This window comes from Heterodontus francisci, chromosome 17, assembly GCF_036365525.1.
Source record: "Heterodontus francisci isolate sHetFra1 chromosome 17, sHetFra1.hap1, whole genome shotgun sequence".
Taxonomy (NCBI): Eukaryota; Metazoa; Chordata; class Chondrichthyes; order Heterodontiformes; family Heterodontidae; genus Heterodontus; species Heterodontus francisci.
The window spans coordinates 16,824,885-16,844,944 of NC_090387.1; the positions used below are offsets into that span (position 1 = coordinate 16,824,885).

Consider the following 20,060-nt stretch of genomic DNA (forward strand, 5'->3'; position numbering starts at 1 on the left):
AGGCGGAGCCTAATGTGATGCCTGAGATAGCCTGATTCAGGCAGGTTTCAATTAAACTGAGGTAATGCAACCATCTGAGGCAACCAATTCTGAACCCACTGTATTCTCCCAGTACAAAGCAGTCCGTCAAGCAACAATTCCTCCCTCTCACAGACACCATTGTTTATCTTTAACACTTGAGATACCATTTTTCACATGGCAGAAGACCTTTACTTAGCAGACAACAGTTAAAAATGAGTAAGACAATGGAACATTGAAATAAATTTTTATGGTTCGCAAATATGAAACAGAAATGTAGCACTGTATTAAACACCCAGTTAAATCCCCTTGTGCAATGACAAATCATTCCTCTTCCTTTTTCTACTACTCCCACCTGTTGCAGCCCCTTTGGCTTCAGCAGAGCTCGAGGCAGGCTGCTCATATCCCTTTTCTGACTGTTAAGATGCACGTGGCCGAAGTTCTCTGAGCTTTGGAGGCCGTGAGGGCACCACCAATGATTGCCCCACCTGCACCTGTCGCCATAAGGACAGGAGACAAGATGTCGGGCTCTGAATGAGCGGGGGGAAAGAGATCAGAAGTGGAAGTGCTTTGAGCAGAGTCCCCACTTCCATGTCCCCATTTTCTATCTTCCCTGTCATAGTCCACCCACACTTCCTTGCTAGCCAAGAGTTGGAGAGCACTTAGCTGTACTTAATTGAGGTGCTGAATGGCCACAGCGAGGGTTTCCTCACTCCTGCTTGAGGTGGCAGTCTGAATGTGCAGACCATTTGTCAGGGCCGGCATGCACTCGGTTGCATGTCATGTCTGATGCTCCTTTTAGGTATAGACATAGACAGCAGTGTAAAGGTCTGAGACATCATGGCATTCATGCTAGAGACAGATTCCTCCAATCTCTCTCCCTCCAACATAAGGTCAGAAGTGGAGATGTTTGCTGATGATTGCCCAGTGTTCAATACCATTCACCACCCCTCAGATACTAAATCAGTCTGCGCTCACATGCAGCAAGACCAGGGTAAAATTCAGGCTAGGGATGATAAGTGGCAAGTAACATTTGCACCACACAAGTGCCAGGCAATGGACCATCTCCAACCAGAGAGAATCTAACCATATCGCCTTGACATTCAATGGTATTACCATTGTCATGTTCCCCACCATCAACATCCTGGGGATTACCATTGACCAGAAACTGAACTGGACTAATCACATAAATACTATGGCTACAAGAGCAGGCCAGAAGCTCAAATTTCTGAGGCAAATAACTCACCTCCTGACTCCCCAAAGCCTGCCCACAATCTACAAGGCACAAGTCAGGAGTCTGATGGAATACTCTCCACTTGCCTGGGTGAGTGCAGCTCCAACAACACTCAAGAAGCTCGACACCATCCAAGGCAAAGCAGCCCGCTTGATCGGCACACTATACACCACCTTGAACATTTACTCACTCCACAATGGCGCACAGTGGCAGCAGTGCGTACGATCTACTAGATGCACTGCAGCAACTCACTAAGGCCCCTTCGACAGTACCTTCCAAATCCGCGACCTCTCGCACCTAGAAGGACAAGGGCAGCAGATGCCTGGGAGCAGTGCCACCTGCAAGTTCCCCTCCAAGCCATATGCCATCCTGCCTTGGAAATATACCGCCATTTCTTCACTGTCACTGGGTCAAAAACCCTTCCTAACAGCACTGTGGGTGTGTCTACACCACATGGACTGCAGCAGCTCAAGGTGGCATCTCACTGCCATCTGCTCAAGGGCAACTAGGGATGGACAATAGATGCTGGTCATGCCAATGACACTCACATCCCATGAACAAAAGAAAACATGCACAGTACAGCTGGAAAGGTCAACCAAGCCTCACACATTCTCTGCTGTTGCTCCAGAATAGTCCTCTTTGTCGATGGCCCCGAGGCTCAGCATCTGCGTCCAGCTGAGTAGAGCTTGGAGGGTCCTGCAGCCTCTGATGGGGACTCTGCGCTGTTGACCCATCTCCTGCACCTGCTCCTGCTCAGTTGTGATGTTGCTTCACCGTATGAGAACCCAACAACCTGCCTTGGCAGCCCCACTGATGTGTGTGTATTTGAGCTGGTGGATGGTCTGCTTGAGTCCTGTGACAGTGCACCCTCAGAGTGAGTGACCTCTTTCGCATATGGAGCACAACTGGTTTAGCCGCTTATTGTCAGATCTGGCAGGACCAAATCAAGCACCATTGGGCCCTACTCTCTTTTGCCAAAACTGTTCACCACTCCTGGAATGCAAAGGCATCTTTTGTCTACTACAACAGTCTCCTTAAACCCCTCTCTCTTCCACCCTCACCTCCAACAAGTGCACAGATTGTATGGACCTATATATCAATAAGACTGAGAACATCCATTCAACTGTCCCTATAGTACCTCTTCTTTCCCTTTGCACACCAAGCAAAGCTTTCCTCCTGCCCTAGCCCTGACCCAGCATTCAATGAGGCAAAATCGTGGCTGTCCATTACCTAAAGTCAGACAGGCAGTCTGATAGTACAAAGGGATTAAGGCAAGGTGTGGATAGGTGAAGTTGCGTGCTAGCAGCAGATATATTGAAGCTGACCACATGCTTATGCATGTTGTCACTGAGAAGAAGCACGTATATAAAGAGGAAGGGGCCAAGAATGGATCCTTAGAGAATCCTGGAGATGCCTTTGAAGAGAGGCAGTTGCATTAGTAGCGGAAGAACTGGTAATGAGTGGAACCAGGTACAGGCAGTTCAACAGTAATGGACCATGATGGTGAGGAGACTGGTGCAGCGTATAATGTCAAATGCCACAAAGCCATCGAGATGGTCAAAAAGGATAACATACCATAATCCCAGAAGTTATTCAATTTAATTTCAAAGGTGCTTGTTCACAGATTAAGTGCCCCAAATATTCTATGTAATATTTGGCTTCGGAACAAGTCAGTAGCTATTCATACTCCGTTATGCAGCGCAAATTTTTTTTCAGGGAAGTAACAGCACCAAAGAATAAAAATGGAAATGAGAGCACTGCACTTTCTTTTCAAAAAAACTGTTCCAAAATAATGTTTACTTGATTTTCAAAAGTTGCAGAATTCTAAGTTTCCTTGAACCAGCCAAAAGGAATCATTTCTAATGAATGACTTATTTTTAATGTTATATTTAACATTCAAAATAACCTGGCTGGACCATTAACTCTGCATAATGCTAGAGGTGATGAATACATTACCAGAGTGACTTAAATATTTGAATAAGATTTTAAACCAAAAAAAATAACTGGAATTAAATCATTCATTTCTGAAATTCACACAGAAGGGAAGACTCTATTCGAGTACAGGATGCAGCCTCTCCCACTTCTGGTGACAGCTCTGAGCAGAAGCAAAGCATTTCTCCAGAGAAAGGGTAAAGACACTTGTTAGAAGTAACTCAAAGGTTTCTTGTACATCTCCTCGTGATAGCTTCAAGATCAGGATTGACAAAGGACAAAAACCTACTGTCAGATCCACCCTCGTGGTCTGAATTATGATCCAAACCTGAAGAGATAAAGAAAATAACTTCTCTTCATACCTCATTTTGTACTTTCTTTTAACTGTAAAATGTTTACTTTCTGCTGTTATATTTTTAAGAGAACATACCTCATCTATAACAGCACTTTTACCAATATTTAATGCAAAGAAATGAGGGTGGATGCAGCCTTAAATCAATTGATACTTCTTCCTGGTCATTAAATATCACTCCACAAATTAAGAAATTTCTAAGTGTCATCCCAACGTTCAGGTTCCACATAATAAAACAAATAGCAAAAACGCATAATGCCCCAAGAACCAAACCTCTAAAACATATTAAATACGGAAAAATATAATAATGGATGTAAAGGAAAATATAAATATCTTCCAAATATCTGAGCTTAATTGTCAATTGTCATAAAACCCATCTGGTTCACTAATGTCCTTTAGGGAAGGAAATCTGCTGTCCTTGCCTCGTCTGGCCTACATGTGACTCCAGACCCACAGCAATGTGATTGACTCCTAAATGCCCTCTGAAATTGCCTAGCAAGCCATTCAGTTGTCAAGGACAATTAGCGATGGACAACAAATGCTGGCCTTGCCAGCGGCGCCCACATCCCATGAAATAATAAAAAAATTCAATAAGAAAATGCTGTTATTTATTAAAAAGGACAGAAGTACAGTCTTTTGCTAAAACTGGTATAAGATTATATTTGTTGAAAAAAATCTCATTCAGAAGAAGAACCTTGGTGCAATGATCTAAAAGAGCCATTTTTAAAGCTGCTTAAAGTTTTAAATCAGCTTTAGCCTCGCAGAATAAACCTGAAAATTTGAGAGGCAAACACGGGTAACGTATAATATAAGAAGAGTGCTAACTGAAATAGTTAAGAGTAGGTGATGAAATTCCCCAGTCCCTGGCTTCTAATCAAACCCAGCAGGCATTCTAATAAATCACTTAGATGAATTGCTGCTTGCATTATGTGGATCACGCTTGAAGTGTGACATTCTGAGCCAATTACTTCCCCTTACTTTTTTTGTTAATAATTTCCCTCTTTATTACAACTTTGCATAACAGAGATCTCCCACATCATTTAATTTGAGTTGTTCCAGAAACAACGCTCTTCTTTTGAGAGATTGAAGAAAATACAATCTGAAGAAGGGGAAAAAAAATCAATCTCATCCTTTTGTTAGGCTCCTACAACCAACATTACATTTTCTTTTCAGTCCTTACACAGTTCCTCCGCCCTGTACTGGCTACAGTCCCAGGTTCCCCATAATTATCTGATTGATTCACCACATTAACAAGCCAACTGTCCACTCTTCATTGCTGTAATTTTTATTTTTGCTTTGCTTCCTCTCTAAAATTAATTGATTTCAGCAATAATTTATCAAAAAAAGATGTGTGTAACTTTGTTTTTCTATTGCACGATTTATAGGACAAGCTTCCAAAAAACACAGTATATCTAAAGACAAAGAACACCTGGAAGAAGTGCAGAGTACTGCCTGAGGCCAAGTGCTAAAAAGCAGCTCTGCTAAGGAGTGAAAGATGATGAATTTCAGCACAGAAATTTAGTATTAGCGAACTTTTCCACAAATCCTGTTTGTCACAAAGCAGAAATATCACATTAAGCAGAACATAAAATATGTCTTCTAATGACATTCCATTTTGGTGTTCAAACCCACTGTGCCATGGAGTGGTACAATGTGGATTTACTCACACCTGTGGTTCCCCACACACTGAGTTCTCAGTCTCAACAGGGCTATCATGGAGAGCAGCTGTGCAAATGCCAAGCTTTTTTTTTCAGAAAGAAGGCAAGTGTGCATTCCAGTAGAGTCCTAACACCACTCCTATTGGATGCACCACTAAGTAAAGATTGCAGATAGATGAAGGGCAGCACAGCCACAGGACTGGGAAAACAGCACCTGAGGTCTGAGAGAGAAGATCACCTCTACATCTATTTTCTGATATTTCGGTATGCAGATCTGTACGAATAAAAGAATCTTATAATTAACCTTCTTGTTTTAGGGTGTGAGATATTTTCAGAATTAATCATTTATGATCCTAGTGGGGAAATGGCAAAAACTGTTTCTGATAAAACACATGAGCCAGGATTTCACGTTGGACGGACAGGAGCAAGCCACCGACTGAAAGGTCGGTGGCGAACCCACTTCTGCCTTGCCTGGGGAGCCGACCCACATTTTATGGGACCCCAGGCTTTAACTGTTCCAAGGCAGGACTTCCACCCACTTGAGGGAGGAAGTCCCGCCTCATTAAGCTGTCGGCCAATCAGCGGGCAGGTATCCCTTAGTCCCAGCAGCGCGACCGGGAGCAGTCGGGCCCTGGCGACGTGTTAGGTGCTGGGGGTGGTTAGGGTAACGGGGGCGGCCCTCCATCGGGCACCCTGTACCCGATAAGCAGGGCCACCCCCCTCCCCGGGCCAATCGGCAGCTTAATCAGTGGCCACTTAAGGGCCTTGATTGGCCTGGGGCAGGTGAGCCGTTTTTTGCCCCTCCACCCCAGCCCTATGTAAAAGGGGGCGGAAGCGGGAGCGGGTCGAGAAAAGCTTCCAGAGTCTCCCGCTCCATTTTACGCCACCTCCCCTGCCATCATCTGGCTCGTTGGGGTGGCGTAAAATTCCGGCCATGCTCTTTGCTGATGTAGCTTCCTCTCCTAAATATAAAAAATTTTCGAGGATGAAATGCTCTGATATGCAGCTTAATGAGGCTAGTTTAGTAATATACTTCCACTCATAAATGAGACCCTGTTCTTTTCATGCAACTATATACGATTTGTAAAAGTTTAGTGTAGACAGACAAGGACTTAGTGAATTTTGCTGGACAGAGGCAGAGTGCATTACAGTGACTTGCCAGCGGGATGTATCCCTGCCTTGTACCACTTTCCTTTTGGCAGCTTTGTATTGTCTTAACTGGATATCACAAGAAATCTGGATTGTTGCGATTATTTTAACAAATGTTACAAGACCAGTTTCTTTTCCCTTATAGATGCAATTGGAAAAAAAATTAAATCAGCAAGTTACAACTTTCATTATTTGCAGAACAGCCTCTCCCTACAATTACAGTAATTGAAGTAAAGCATAAACACGTGCTACATCCACTATATTACTTGGCAAAAGAAAATCATTCAAGAGCCCTGAAAATAGGTTTCTCTTTTTTTTTAGGGTGAGGAGGGGTACAGGTTGGGGAAAGGATAATCAGGAATCTACAAAACTGTTCTGAACTTAATTAGTTTTAAATCTGTTGATCAAGACAAACATAAATCTTCGGAAACTAAATGCTTTTTCGCACCCAATATTAACATTATGAATTCCCAGCCGTGTTTAGAATGACTAAATGTAGAGGAAAGCTGCCTCTATCTTGCCCCGACAATGAATTTTACAAGTGCATCAGAATAGCATTTTCAATACACTAACGATCTTTTGGTATCTGAGGGAGGTTGCCACTGGAGTGCCAAGTATGGCCTGTTGTGCTCTGAAGGTACACTCAATGGAACTGACTTGAAACTCGTTTCACATTGGATCATTACAGGATGAAAAGTAATGACACTTGCAGTCCATCATCCAGGGAGGATGAACAAACTGACCATGGCACCATGATGCAGGGGACCATTCAAGTGGGAGGAGTTAAAAGGCATGTAGTTGTAGTAAAGGGACAGTATAGTTAGGGGGATAGATACGGTTCTGCGGAGCTGAAAGCGCGAGTCCCGCAGGCTGTGTTGACTGCCCGGTACCAGGGTTAAGGACTTCTCCTCAGGCATGGAGAGGAACTTGGAGTGGAAGGGGAAGGATCCAGCTGTCATGGTCCACGTGGGCACCAACGACATAGGTAGGACTAAGAAAGAGGTTCTGCTGAGGGAATATGAGCAGCTAGGGACTAAATTAAAAAGCAGAAACACAAAGGTAATAATCTCTGGATTACTACCTGAACCACTGGGGAAAGAAAGAGCTGTAATGTTGGGACAGCCTTCATCTGAACCGCGCTTGGGCCAGTGTCTTGGTGAATTGTATAACTTGGGCAGTAGAGAGGGCTTTAAACTAAATAGTGGTGGGGGGTGGGGGGGGGGATGGTGAAGGTTCACATGAAGGGAAATTTGGAAAGTTAAACAGCAGGACAAGGACACAGTGCAAGGTAATGATATGGATTATGAGAACCAGCATGTGACAGGAAGGGACAGAGTGTACAAATGTAAGGGTGCACCAGCAAAGAAGATTAGAGTAGGGAAAAATGGTAAGACAGCATTAAAGGCTGTTTATCTGAATGCTCGCAGCATGGATGAATTGATAGCACAAATCGAAATAAATGAGTATGATATGATAGCCATTACAGAGACATGGTTGCAAGGTGACCAAGACTGGGACCTAAATATTCAAAGGGTAGTTGACATTTCGGAAGGACAGGAGGAAAGGAAAAGAAGGTGGGATAGGTCTGTTAATAAAAGATGAGATCAGTACAATAGTGAGAAATGATCTTGGTTCAGAAGATCAAGATGTAGAATCAGTTTGGGTAGAGATAAGAAATAGCAAAGGAAAGAAATCACCGGTGGGAGTAGTTTCTAGACCCTCTAACAGTAGCTACTAAGTAGAACAGAGTATACATCAAGAGGCTTGCAAGAAAGGTCCAGCAATAAGCGTGGGTGATTATAATCTTCACATCGATTGAACATATCAAATTGGCAAAGATAGCCTGGAGGATGAGTTTATAGAGTGTATTTGGGGCAGTTTCTTTGAACAATATGTTCTAGAACACCCCAAGGACCAGGCTATTTTGGACCTGGTAATGTGTATTGAGACAGGATTAATTGAAGACCTCATAATAAAGGATCCCCTAGGCAAGAGCAATCATAACATGACAGAATTACACTTTTAGTTTGAGGGTGAGAAACGTGGGTCCATAACTAGTGTCTTAAACATAAAGGACTAGTAAGCCAGAGACCATGCTAATGCTCTGGGGACATGGGTTCGATTTCCCACCACTGCAGATGGTGAAATTTGAATTCAATGAATAAATCTGGAATTAAAATCTAGTCTACTGGTGACCATGAACCCATTGTCGATTGTTGTAAAAACCCATCTGGTTCACTAATGTCGATTAGGGAAGGAAATCTGCCATCCTTACCTGGTCTGGCCCACATGTGACTCCAGACCCACAGCAATGTGATTGACTCTTAAAAATGCCCTCTGAAATGGCTGAGCAAGGCACTCAGTTCAAGGGCAATTAGGGATGGGCAGTAAGTGTTAGCCTAGCCAGCGAAGCCCACATCCCACAAACAAATTAAAAAAGAATTACAAGGGAATGAAGACAGAGTTGGCTAAAGTGGACTGGAAAATAGGTTAAAAGGAAGATGATAGAGAAGCAGTGGCAGACATTTAAGGAGATATTTCATAACTCTTAACAAAGATATATTCCACTGAGGAAGAAAGACTTGACCAGAAGGATGTACTATCTGGCCAACTAAGGGTGGTATCAAATTGAACAAAATGGCGTAAAATGCTGTGAAGATTAATGGTAGGCCAGAAGATTGGGAACATTTTAGAAACTAGCAAAGGATGACTAAACAAAAGGGAGAAATTGGAGTATAAGAGAAAACTAGCAAGAAATATAAAAACAGACAATAAAACCTTCTGCAAATATATAAAAAGGAAACGAGTAGCTAAAGTGAGCATTGGTTCCTTAGAGGGTGAGACTGTGGAATTAATAACGGGAAATGAGAAAATGGCAGAGGCTTTGAACAAGTATTTTGCATCCGTATTCACAGTAGAAGACATAAAAAGCATACTAAGAATAGTAGAAATTCAGGAGGCAAAAGAGAGGGAGGAACTTAAAACAATCACTATCACTAGAGAAAATGTACGAGGAAAACTCATCCAAGGGTCTTAAAAGAAGTGGCTGCAGAGATAGTGGATGCATTTGTTGCAATATTCCAAAATTCCCTAGTTTCTGGAAAGGTCCCAGCGGATTGGAAAACCACAAATGTTTCAAGCTTTGTTCAAGAAAGGAGAAATTAGAAAGCTGGAAACTATAGGCCAGTTAGCCTAATGTCTATCGTTGGCAAAATGCTAGAATCCATTATTAAAGAAGTAGTAGCAGGACATCTAGAAAATCACAATACAATCAGGCAGAATCAACATGGTTTTCTGAAAGTGGTATCATATTTAACAAATTTATTACAATTCTTTAAGGATGTAACAAGCAGGGTAGATAAAGGGGAACCAGCAGATGTAGTGTACTTGGATTTCCAAAAGGCATTCGATATGGTGCCACATAAAAGATTACCACACAAGATAAGAGTTCATTGTGTTGTGGGGTGGGGTGGGGGGGGGGGGGTGGTGGTGGTGGTGATATATTAGCATGGATAGAGGATTGGCTAAGTAACAGGAAACAAAAAGTCGGGATAAATGGGTCATTTTCAGAATGGCAAAGTGTAACCAGTGGAGTGCCACAGGAATCAGCGCTGAGCGTCAACTATTTATGATCAATGTTAATCACTTGGAAGAAGGAACCAACTGTACTGTAGCCAAATTTGCTGACGATACGACGATAGGTAGGAAAGCAAGTTGTGAGGAGGATACAAAGAGTCTGCAAAGGGATATAGATTGGTCAAATGAGTGGGAAAAAATTTGGCAGCTGGAGTATAATGTGGGAAATGTAAGGTTGTCCACTTTGGCAGGAAGAATAGAAAAGCAGATTATGATTTCAATGGAAAGAGACTGCAAGATGTTGCAGTACAGAGGGACCTGGGTGTCTTTGTACATGAATCACAAAAGTCAGCATGCAAGTACAGCAAGTAGTTAAGAAGGCAAATGGAATTTATTGCAAGGGGAATGAAGTATAAAAGTAGGGAAGTCTTGCTACAACTTGTACAGGGCATTGGTGAGACTGCACCTAGGGTACAGTGTACAGTTTTAAGGAGGGTCATCCTTGCATTAGAAGCAATTCAGAGAAGGTTCACTAGGCTGATTCCTGGGATGAGGGATTTTTCTTATAAGGAAAGGTTGAGCAGGTTGGGCCTATACCCATTGGAATTTAGAAGATTGAGAGGTGACCTTATGGAAACAGAGAAGATCCTGAGGGGGCTTGGCAGGGTAGATGCTGAGGGGATGTTTCCCGTCATGGGTGAATCTTGAACTAGGGGACACAGTTTCTAATTAAGGAGTCTTCCAATAAAACAGAAATGAGGCTGAATTTCTTCTCTTAGAGGGTCGTTAGTGTTTGGAATTCTCTTCCCCAGAAAGCAGTGGAGGCTGGGTCATTGAATATATTCAAGGCTAAGTTAGACAGATTTTTGATTGACAAGGGAATCAAGGGTTATGGGGGGCAGGCAGGAAAGCGGAGTTAAGGCCATAATCAGATCAGCCATGATCTTATTGAATGATGGAGCGGATTCAAGGGGCCGAACGGTCTACTCCTGCTCTTATTTCTTATGTTCTTATCAATCACAACCAGAGTCAGGATTGAAAGGACAATATGCAAATGTACTGCACTACCCGTTACTCAACTTTTGCTTTCTTGAAGAATTTTCTCTGTTCGGCAGTGTTTTAAAATTCATGGTTAATATAACTTTGGAACGGTCAACACACTACTTTTAAAAGATGTAAGGTGTTCTTATACTACACTCATGGTGCTGGGTTCACCATATGCAGATTTCATAGTTGGCTGCAATTCAAATGTACAACTGCAAAGATTCTCCAAGACCAGCTATCAAGAATATCCATTTTAGTCACTCTTTCAAGCCACTGGTATAAGCAAAATAAGCAAGTCCTACTAGTTTGTTACTTGGCTCTCAACAGGCTGTTGTCATGCAGGCTCCCACCTGCCAAGAATGAGGCACACTTTATTTCGCCACATGAGCATTAAAACTTAAAATTGCTGCTAAGAAGAAAAGAAGGCCTATTACAAGGGGTTGCCAAGCCCCTGACTGGTAAGACATGCGCATAGTAACAGACAATACTTAGAACAGACAAAGGGTCACTCCCTGCTCCAATTTAATCCATAATGGACTTTTGATTACCAGTTGTTGAAGGTGGAGAGGTTAGCATTCCAGGTTAACTGCTGAGATGGCCAAATACACAAACAGATGTGGTCTGACCAGTTTAGTCACATGACAAGTGACTATTGGAGTTTTTTTGAATTTGAACATACCACCAAGAATTTGAACTCAGAATGCTCTTTGCTCCTGGACTGAAAAGACCGCTCTCTTGTCTGCTCTCATCTTGCTCTCACCAGCTTCGGAAACCATTGAAGCCACATGAACCCCAAGACAGAAAAGTCTCCTACAGTGAACAAGGTTTAAGAAGAATACTGGGCCCCAATGAAAAGCAAGACTACTTACAAAAGGACGACAGTGAGCTCAAAGCACAGTAAACAAGCAACTCTTCTGATATTGCCTGAAACCTCTCCATTTTATTTTTCTTCTGCTCTTTTCTGTCTCTATTTGCATGTACGTATCGCATATGCATGCTAACGTGGGGCGCGGTGTGTATCCCTAGGTGTTAACCGAATTAGAGTTTAAGTTTAAGTTTCAATAAATTTCACTTTTCTTCTTTAAACCCAAGAAAACCTGGTGTGCTCATTTCTTTGCTTATAATTGGAAAGCGGTGTACAAGGATTTACCAAGGGGAGCTCAAACCACGGTGTGTTTAAAATTAAAACCCTGTTACATTAAGACCAGGTGAAGGCTGAAAGGGACCCCTAATTACCATTCTCACCTGGTCATAACACTGTCCACAAACTTGTGGGGGAAATCAAAACTGGTAGCTATAAATAAGAGATTAAAGATAGTCACGAATAAATCCAATTGGGAATTTGGGAGAAACCTCTTTACCCAGAGAGTGGTTCAAATATAGAACTTGCTACTACATGGAGTAGTTGAGGTGAATAGCACAGATGCATTTCAGGGGAAGTGAGATAAACACACAAGGGAGAAAGGTACAGGAGGCTGTGCTGATACTGTTAATCCAGGGGTCTGCAACCTGCAGCTCCGGAGCTGCGTGCGGTTCATTAAAGACTCAGGTGTGGCTCCTGACCTTGATTGATTGAACCCGTTCTGATGGCAATTAAATGACTTGTTTCATTTTTAAACTTTTATTATGCATGATACTTTCGAACCTTGTTGAAGTGCGTCTCTGTCTTGTTTTGGCATGTGAGTAACAGCATTGCAGCTCTCAAGATACTGCATTTTTGACTAAATTTAAAAAAAAAGGCTCTTCTTGTTATTAAAGTTGCCAACCTCTGGGTTAGACCAAATGGAGTGGCAGAAGGTTTGTGTGGAGCATAAACACTGGCATGGACCACTTGGACTGAAAGGCCTGTTTCGGTGCTGTATAGCGTCAGGAAGCAAAGGGTAATAGTTGATGGGTGTTTTTGTAACTGAAGGCTGTTTCTAGTGAGGTTCCGCAGGGCTCAGTATTAGATCCTTTGTTTTTGTGGTAAATATCAATGATTTGGACTTGAATGTGTTTACCGACAATACAAAAATTGACTGTGTGGTTGTTCATGAAGAAGAAAGCTGTAGTCTGCAGGAATACATCAATGGATTGTCAGTTGGGTGGAATAGTCGCAAATGGAGTGCAGTATGGAGAAGTGTGAGGTAATGCATTTGGGAAAACTAACAAGGCAAAGGAATACACAATAAATGGTAGGATACTGAGGAGTGTAGAGGAACAGAGTGCATGTCCACAGATCCCCTGAAGGTGGCTGAATAGGTAGATAAGGTGGTCAAGAAGGCATACGCAATACTTGCCTTTATTTGCCGAGGCACAGAATATAAGAACTGGAGGTGATGCTGGAACTGTATAAAATGCTAGCTAGGCCACAGAAGGAGTACTGCAGGCAGATCTACACACTGCAATATAGGAAAGATGTGATTGCTCGAGAGAGAGAGAGAGAGAGGGTACGGAGGAAATTTACCAGGATTTTGCCTGGACTGGGCAATTTTCGTGAAGAGGAAAGAGTGGACAGGCTAGGATTGTTTTCTTTGGATCAGAGGAGGCTGAAGGGAGACCTAATTGAAGTGTATAAAATTATGAGGGGTCTAGATAGAGTTGCTAGGAAGGCCCTATTCCCCTTGGTTGAGGGGTCCATAACCAGGGGCATAGATTTATGGTAAGAGGTAGGAGGCTTAGAGGGGTTTTGAGGGGTAATATCTTCACTCAGAGGAGGGTGGGGATCTGGAACTCACTGCCTGAAAGGGTGGTGGCGGCAGAAGTTCTCATACTATTTAAAGAAAGTACTTGGATATGCACTTGAAGTGCCGTAACCTACAAGGATACAGACCAAGAGCTGGAAAGTGGGATTAGGCTGGATGACTACTTGTTGGCTGGTGTGGACACGATGGGCTGAATGGCCTCCTCCTGTGCTGTAAATTTCAATGGTTCTATGTAATTCTATGTAAACCACATTTGGAAATCTGAAGCCATTAGCACAATATAACAATGCCTTTAAAAATACATGGATCAAAAATGACAGCCAAGGTATTTTTTTCAATATTATCTAAACAGGACACCATGTGATGTTAAATAGTTAGGATTTCTACCCAACGCATAAATAGAGGTATGAAACCGTTAGCATTTACGAATAGTTTCCATGTAGTGTTACAGAATTTGAAAATCATACTTTTGTGTTCAGCATTTTTTTATGGACACCAGAGTAATTTACTTTAATAAAATGTTGAATTGCAATATTCCCAAAGTGACTGTACAGAAGATGCTACATAAACAGCTACATGATATTAGTCTCCCAGTCCCCATCCACATTGGCCTATTGTTCACAATATTAGCCAGCATTCTTATGACAGTTCTCTACCCAATTTTAATAGCAGCGTTAATATGTTTTGTGCAAATTAATCATACAAAATGGCCCAGAAGCAATCCCTGCATTACTCCACTCGGTGTTGATATTGCTCAAATATCTAATTTACTGAGATACCCTCATCAACAAACGCAGTTATATTCTCAAAGAATTCAAGTAAATGTATTGAGAAAGATCTATCACCTGTTGATGACCTTTTAACATACTAGATCTTTCCTGATACCTCACATTAGCTTTGTCCTGATTCTTTTGGGGTAATTTCTATTTTCTTAATTCATCACCCACATCAAGTTCCTAATCTATAGTTTCTTTGCTTATCCTTTTTCCCTTTTTATAAATGGACACCAAAATTAATTTCTCTTCAGTCACTTAATAATTCCTGTTTTAAGCAATTCCTTCAAAATATTCATCAGAAAGTGACCAATTCAATAGCTCCTTCCTGACAGCAATGGCAGTGGATCTGGAGAAGCCCACAGAAAATTCAACTCCCATCAGTTTTTCATCCCCTTGCCCTTTAAATTCTATCCCTGCCTGGGGAAGGGAGCCGTCTGACACATCTCTAAAAAGTGACATAAACTAATCAGAAAGGACAGCTGCCCTTCGTTGGCAATCTGTTATGTCCTCCATGGCCCACAAAGGAACCAAGGACTCCCACTGTTATCTCCAAATACATCTATTTTCTGCAGTCTTAATCTTCTTTATTCTAGGTCTGTTAGCTGATTTCTTTATCTCTGTTTCTTGTATGCCTTCCACTGTTTAATTATACCAGCAGCTTTGCTCTCAATGCAAGACTCTGTTTTTTATTCCTTATCTATTGCATTAATATTCTTGTTTCCCATGTTGTTTTATTTTAAATTAATTCAGGATGTCGCTAGCAAGGCCAGCATTTACTAAGTTTCCTTTAAGAAGATGCCTTCTTCTTGAACCGATGCGGTCCATGTGGCGAAGGTACTCCCACAATGCCACAATATTCCAGAATTACAGGTGCCAGATAGCAGTGAAAAGCAGTGGGACCCACTGGGGCCATGCCTCTAAGTTCGTGTTTTAAATAGGAGTGCTTGTTTTCCTGCTTAAAATTGACCGGCGAAGTTTGGAGGTTCTGAAAGTCTAACACTGTATGACTTTTCTTCCTGCAAACATGCAACTCTCGAAGTTACTGCTATGATGCAGTTGCATATGACCATAAAATATATTTAAATTAGAGGCTGCGTTAAAACCAACATTTTAGAAAAAGAGAATATTGCTGAAAAAGAGAGACATGTTGTCGACGCTTTTCAGCAAATAGGGAATATTACTAACTTAATAAATTGATGCAGTTATGGGAAATATTTTCTTTGGGATCCACAGATGAGCTTTTATTGCTATGTTTTAAACAGTACAACTCTTCAGTTAGAATTATATGGATATTCTCATGTTTATTGTCCTTTACTTGCAAAGTCAGAGAATTTTCTTTTTACCTCAGATAAATTATGTAGTACATCCAGCTGAATAAACATTATAAATTTTGTAACATTACTATGGATCCCAATAAGAAAAAATAATTTTTCTCCCTTCAACCAGCAGAATTAAAATTCGCATATGACAAATGAAAAGTACTTTAAAAAGTAATACAAGCTTATTTTTTTCTTAAAGTACACAGTGCAAAAATTCTGCTCTACCTTCACTATCTCTTCTCAAATGATAAAAGAATTATTGCTGAATAAAATACGTCTGATTTATTAAGGGTTCAGCATACAAAGGATGGGGAAGGTACAAGGAAAATTTGTGATCCAGTAATATTTAGATACCTAGATACCAAACTAACATAGAGCTCTGCCAAGGAAAGCATTGAATTTCCTGCTTCAAATCAAGCTCAAGTGAAGCTATAAGCTGTAAAACAAAATCACCTGATTTGAATGAAGCGGAAAGAAAGGTGTCCACAACCAAAGTGACAGATTGGTGTATTTTACTTCGACATAATTTATACCACTGAAACAGAAGTTGGGTTGCATCCCATCTATTAACAGAGAAAAGCACATCTGTTAAAACTCTAGTACAATGGATGGCAATCCAGTGGAACCGGAAAAGTAACCCAATAGTCTCAGAACTTTTTGCAAGCTCTGGGCATTTTGATCCATCACTTTGAAAACGGAAAAAAAAACAATTTGGTTGCGTGAAACATCTGCTAAGCTCTAGCTACTCAAATGTACACGAGTTTTCTCCTCATAACCTGCCAACAAAAATATTGGTCTGAATGAAGGATTGTGCAAATTGTGGAATAATGGTAATCTGCTTGACAAGCCTACAAATTTCAAATATCATCACAGAGAGACAAGTTCAAACAAGATCCCTCCAGGTGACCCTTCATTTGGTGCAATTATTTCACATGCTATTGAAATTGTTTTCAATGTAGATCTCGATCGGCTTTAGGGATTAAGAAATTTGGATATGAGACAATTATAAATTTTGGTATTTATACCAACGGGAGAGAACAATGCCCTTTTCTCCCCCCTTCTTACTGCGATAACTGTAAACCTTAACAGCAATTATCACAGGATGAGACAAAAAAACTAAGGAAAATTAGAATATTCTATCAAGACAAATAAACAGTTTTTTTAATCACATGAGCAAGATTACCAGGAGAATCTTTGACATTGCTATTGTACCCTAAAAATGCTCGGCACCTCTAAATTTAATACACAAGCATTTCAGGAAACAAATAAACTAAGGCTGAGACATAAATTGCACCAAGGCACTTACTCTATATGGCAGAAGACGATAGATGGTTTCATCTGAAAAATACCTAAGGCTTTTGTTGGAATCACATTTTACTTGGCCAAAGACCTGAGTTTTACATCACAACCAGCTGGTCACTTGCACTTTCCAACAGAAAACATCATTGATCCCTTATGGTGTAAGCAGATGTCTTCTTTTTAAGCTATAACAGAATTCTATCACTGCACATAATCAAGAATGACTCAATAATGGAACAACAATGATACTTCAACACCACGTCTAAAATAAGGACACTATAGTAGTAATGAAACATTAGTGCTCTACTTCCACATATATCAAAGACTATGATTCAAATGTATCAATGGCACCAGTATGATATTATGTAGATTCTTCTCACAACTAGAAGAGCAGCAATAGTACTACATCAACAATACGACAGCCACAGACTTGATGGGATGAATGGCCTGTTTCAGTGCTGTAACATTTATTGATTCTATAATGGACTTAAAAGGAATTATATGGCAAAAATATTTTACTAATAACATAATAACACCAAAAGACTTGCAGGATGATAGGTAAATTGGCCATTATAAATTGCCCCTAGTATAGGTAGGTGGTAGGGGAATAGAGGGACAGGTGGGGATGTGGTAGGAATATGGGATTAGTGTAGGATTAGTATAAATGGGTGGTTGATGGTCGGCACAGACTCGGTGGGCCGAAGGGCCTGTTTCAGTGCTGTATCTCTAAATAAATAAACAAATAATATTGCATCACTTTTCTAAAAAATACATCTTATTTTTTAAATGAATGTAGCGTACCCAAACTGTCAGTTGGCTCTGCCTTCTTTCAGATCAGCTGAAGTGATAGACATGACAGTGGGCGCCTCTCGTTTGGCTCACCTGTCCAAGGATTTGATTACAAGTACAACTTGTATTTGCCATAGTTTCTCCCATTTTTCCAAAAATCAAATCCTCCTACACACCAATTCAAATATCCTATTCTGTGAAACACTGAGTTTAACTTCTATGACCTCAATTCAAAATATGTACAGCTGGATTTTAACTTTGGGCAGGCACCTCCCACGACAAGCAACCCAACTCATTTGAAAGTGCTGTGTGACTTGGTTACTTACCATTGACTTGGTAAAAGGACGAGCCAAGGCAAACAGTAGGGTGTACAACCACCAGCTGCGATGTATTGAGGAGTACATCATGTTTCCTGGATGTAAAGCATTGGATGTGACTCCATGAGGAGACAGGCGGCGGTTCAGCTCATTCGAGAAGAGAACATTACAAAGCTTCGACCGGTTGTAGGCTAGCATGGCCCAGTAATCTTTCTTAGCAGGAGAAAGCAGACCAAAATCCAGCTTCCCTGAGGGATCCTTTATATCAGTGAATCTGAAATACATATATAAAAATGGTAAATTTTTTGACTTGAATGAATGTAACTAGAAATATCAAATATTTCTACCGTCCAGCGAAGAAAATAAGCAGTTTTTGTGAAACAAAACGGACAAATATAGACCAGAAGCTTATTCTGAAACATCACATTCTTTTTAAAAAGTGAGTGCTTTAGCATCAAGCTAATCTAATCTAATCGAATACAAGCCTAGCCTGTCCAACCTTTCCTCATAAGACAACCTGCCCATTCCAGGTATTAGTCTGGTATACCTTCTCTGAACTGCTTCCAACGCATTTACATCCTTACTTAAATAAGGAGACCAATACTGTACACAGTACTCCAGATGTGGTTTCACCAATGCTCTGTAGTCTAGGGGTCACTTTTTAAAAATAAGGGGTCGCCCATTTAAGACAGAGATGAGGAAAAAGTTTTTCTCTCAGAGGATCTTGAGTCGTTGGACCTCTCTTCCTCAAAAGGCTGTGGAAGCAGACTCTTTGTATATTTTTAAAGCAGAGGTCGATAGACTCTTGATAAGCAAGGAAATGAAAGGTTATCAGGGGTAGGCAGGAATGTGGAATTGAGGTTACAATCAGATCAGCCATGATCTTGTTGAATGGCGGAGCTGGCACGAGGGCCGAGTGGCCTACTCCTGCTCCGAATTCGTATGTTCGTATTCCTTTATTAATTGAGCTCAAGTGGCATTGGTAACAAAATACCGCATTTTAATTTACAAGTTAAAAATATCTGCTATGCACAGTAATATGTTGCTCTAACTCTCCCCTGTTGAAATGTCACTTATACCTCAGTGGATCACTATAAGCATTCACTGTCTCCCCTCCCTCCCATGGTACACACATCTATTATAGTTACGTAATGCCTCAAGTTGCTGCTGATTGTTGCCTATTACTTTTATGACTATTACCAAAAACGACCAGTGCATACAGATGCTGATGTCCTGCTAGCTTGGGAGGAATGATTATCAAACAAAATTTGACCCCAAGCCACATAAAGCAATGTTAGGACAGAAAAGAGTAGGTTTTAAGGAGTGTCTTATAGGAGGAGAGAGAGTGGTAGAGAGACAGAAAGATTAGGGAGGGAATTCCAGAGCTTAAGCCCTATAAAGCATGGCCACCAATGTTGGAGGAATTAAAATTGGGGATGTGCAAGAGGTCAGAATTAGATGAGCGCAGAGATCTCAGAGGGTTGCAGGGCTGGAAGGGGTTGCAGGGCTGGAAGGGGTTACAGAGATAGGAAGGGGTGAGGCCACAGAGGAATTTGATAACAAGGATGAGAATTCTAAAATTGAGGCGTCTAAGTAGGTTAGTGGGAGCCTAAGTAGGTCAGCGAGCACAGGGGTGATAGGTGAATGGGCCAGTGCCATTTTGGATATGGACAGTGGAATTTTGGATAAGCTTAAGTTTATCTAGGGTGGAAGTTGGAAGGCTGGCCAGGATAGCACTGCAACAGTCAAGTCGAGAGGTAACAAAGGCATGGAGGAGAGTTTCAGCAACACATGAGCTGAGGCAGGCACATTTGCACAACATAACGGAGTGGAAGTAAGCGAACTTACTGAAGGATGTGGGCAGATGTTCATCTTGGGGTCAAATATCACACCAAGGTTGCGAATGGTCTGGT

The 20,060-nt window shown here is 41.3% G+C and overlaps 1 protein-coding gene across 3 annotated transcripts in view; it reads right to left on the minus strand.

Annotated features, from left to right (window-relative positions):
- wwox (WW domain containing oxidoreductase) overlaps positions 1 to 20,060 on the minus strand; it is a 1,122,031-nt gene that overhangs the window by 598,928 nt on the left and 503,043 nt on the right. For all 3 annotated transcript variants that reach the window (XM_068049087.1, XM_068049088.1, XM_068049089.1), the window contains exon 8: positions 18,157 to 18,421. In XM_068049087.1, coding sequence (XP_067905188.1) covers positions 18,157 to 18,421 — 265 coding nt within the window. The remainder of the gene's footprint in view (positions 1 to 18,156; positions 18,422 to 20,060) is intronic.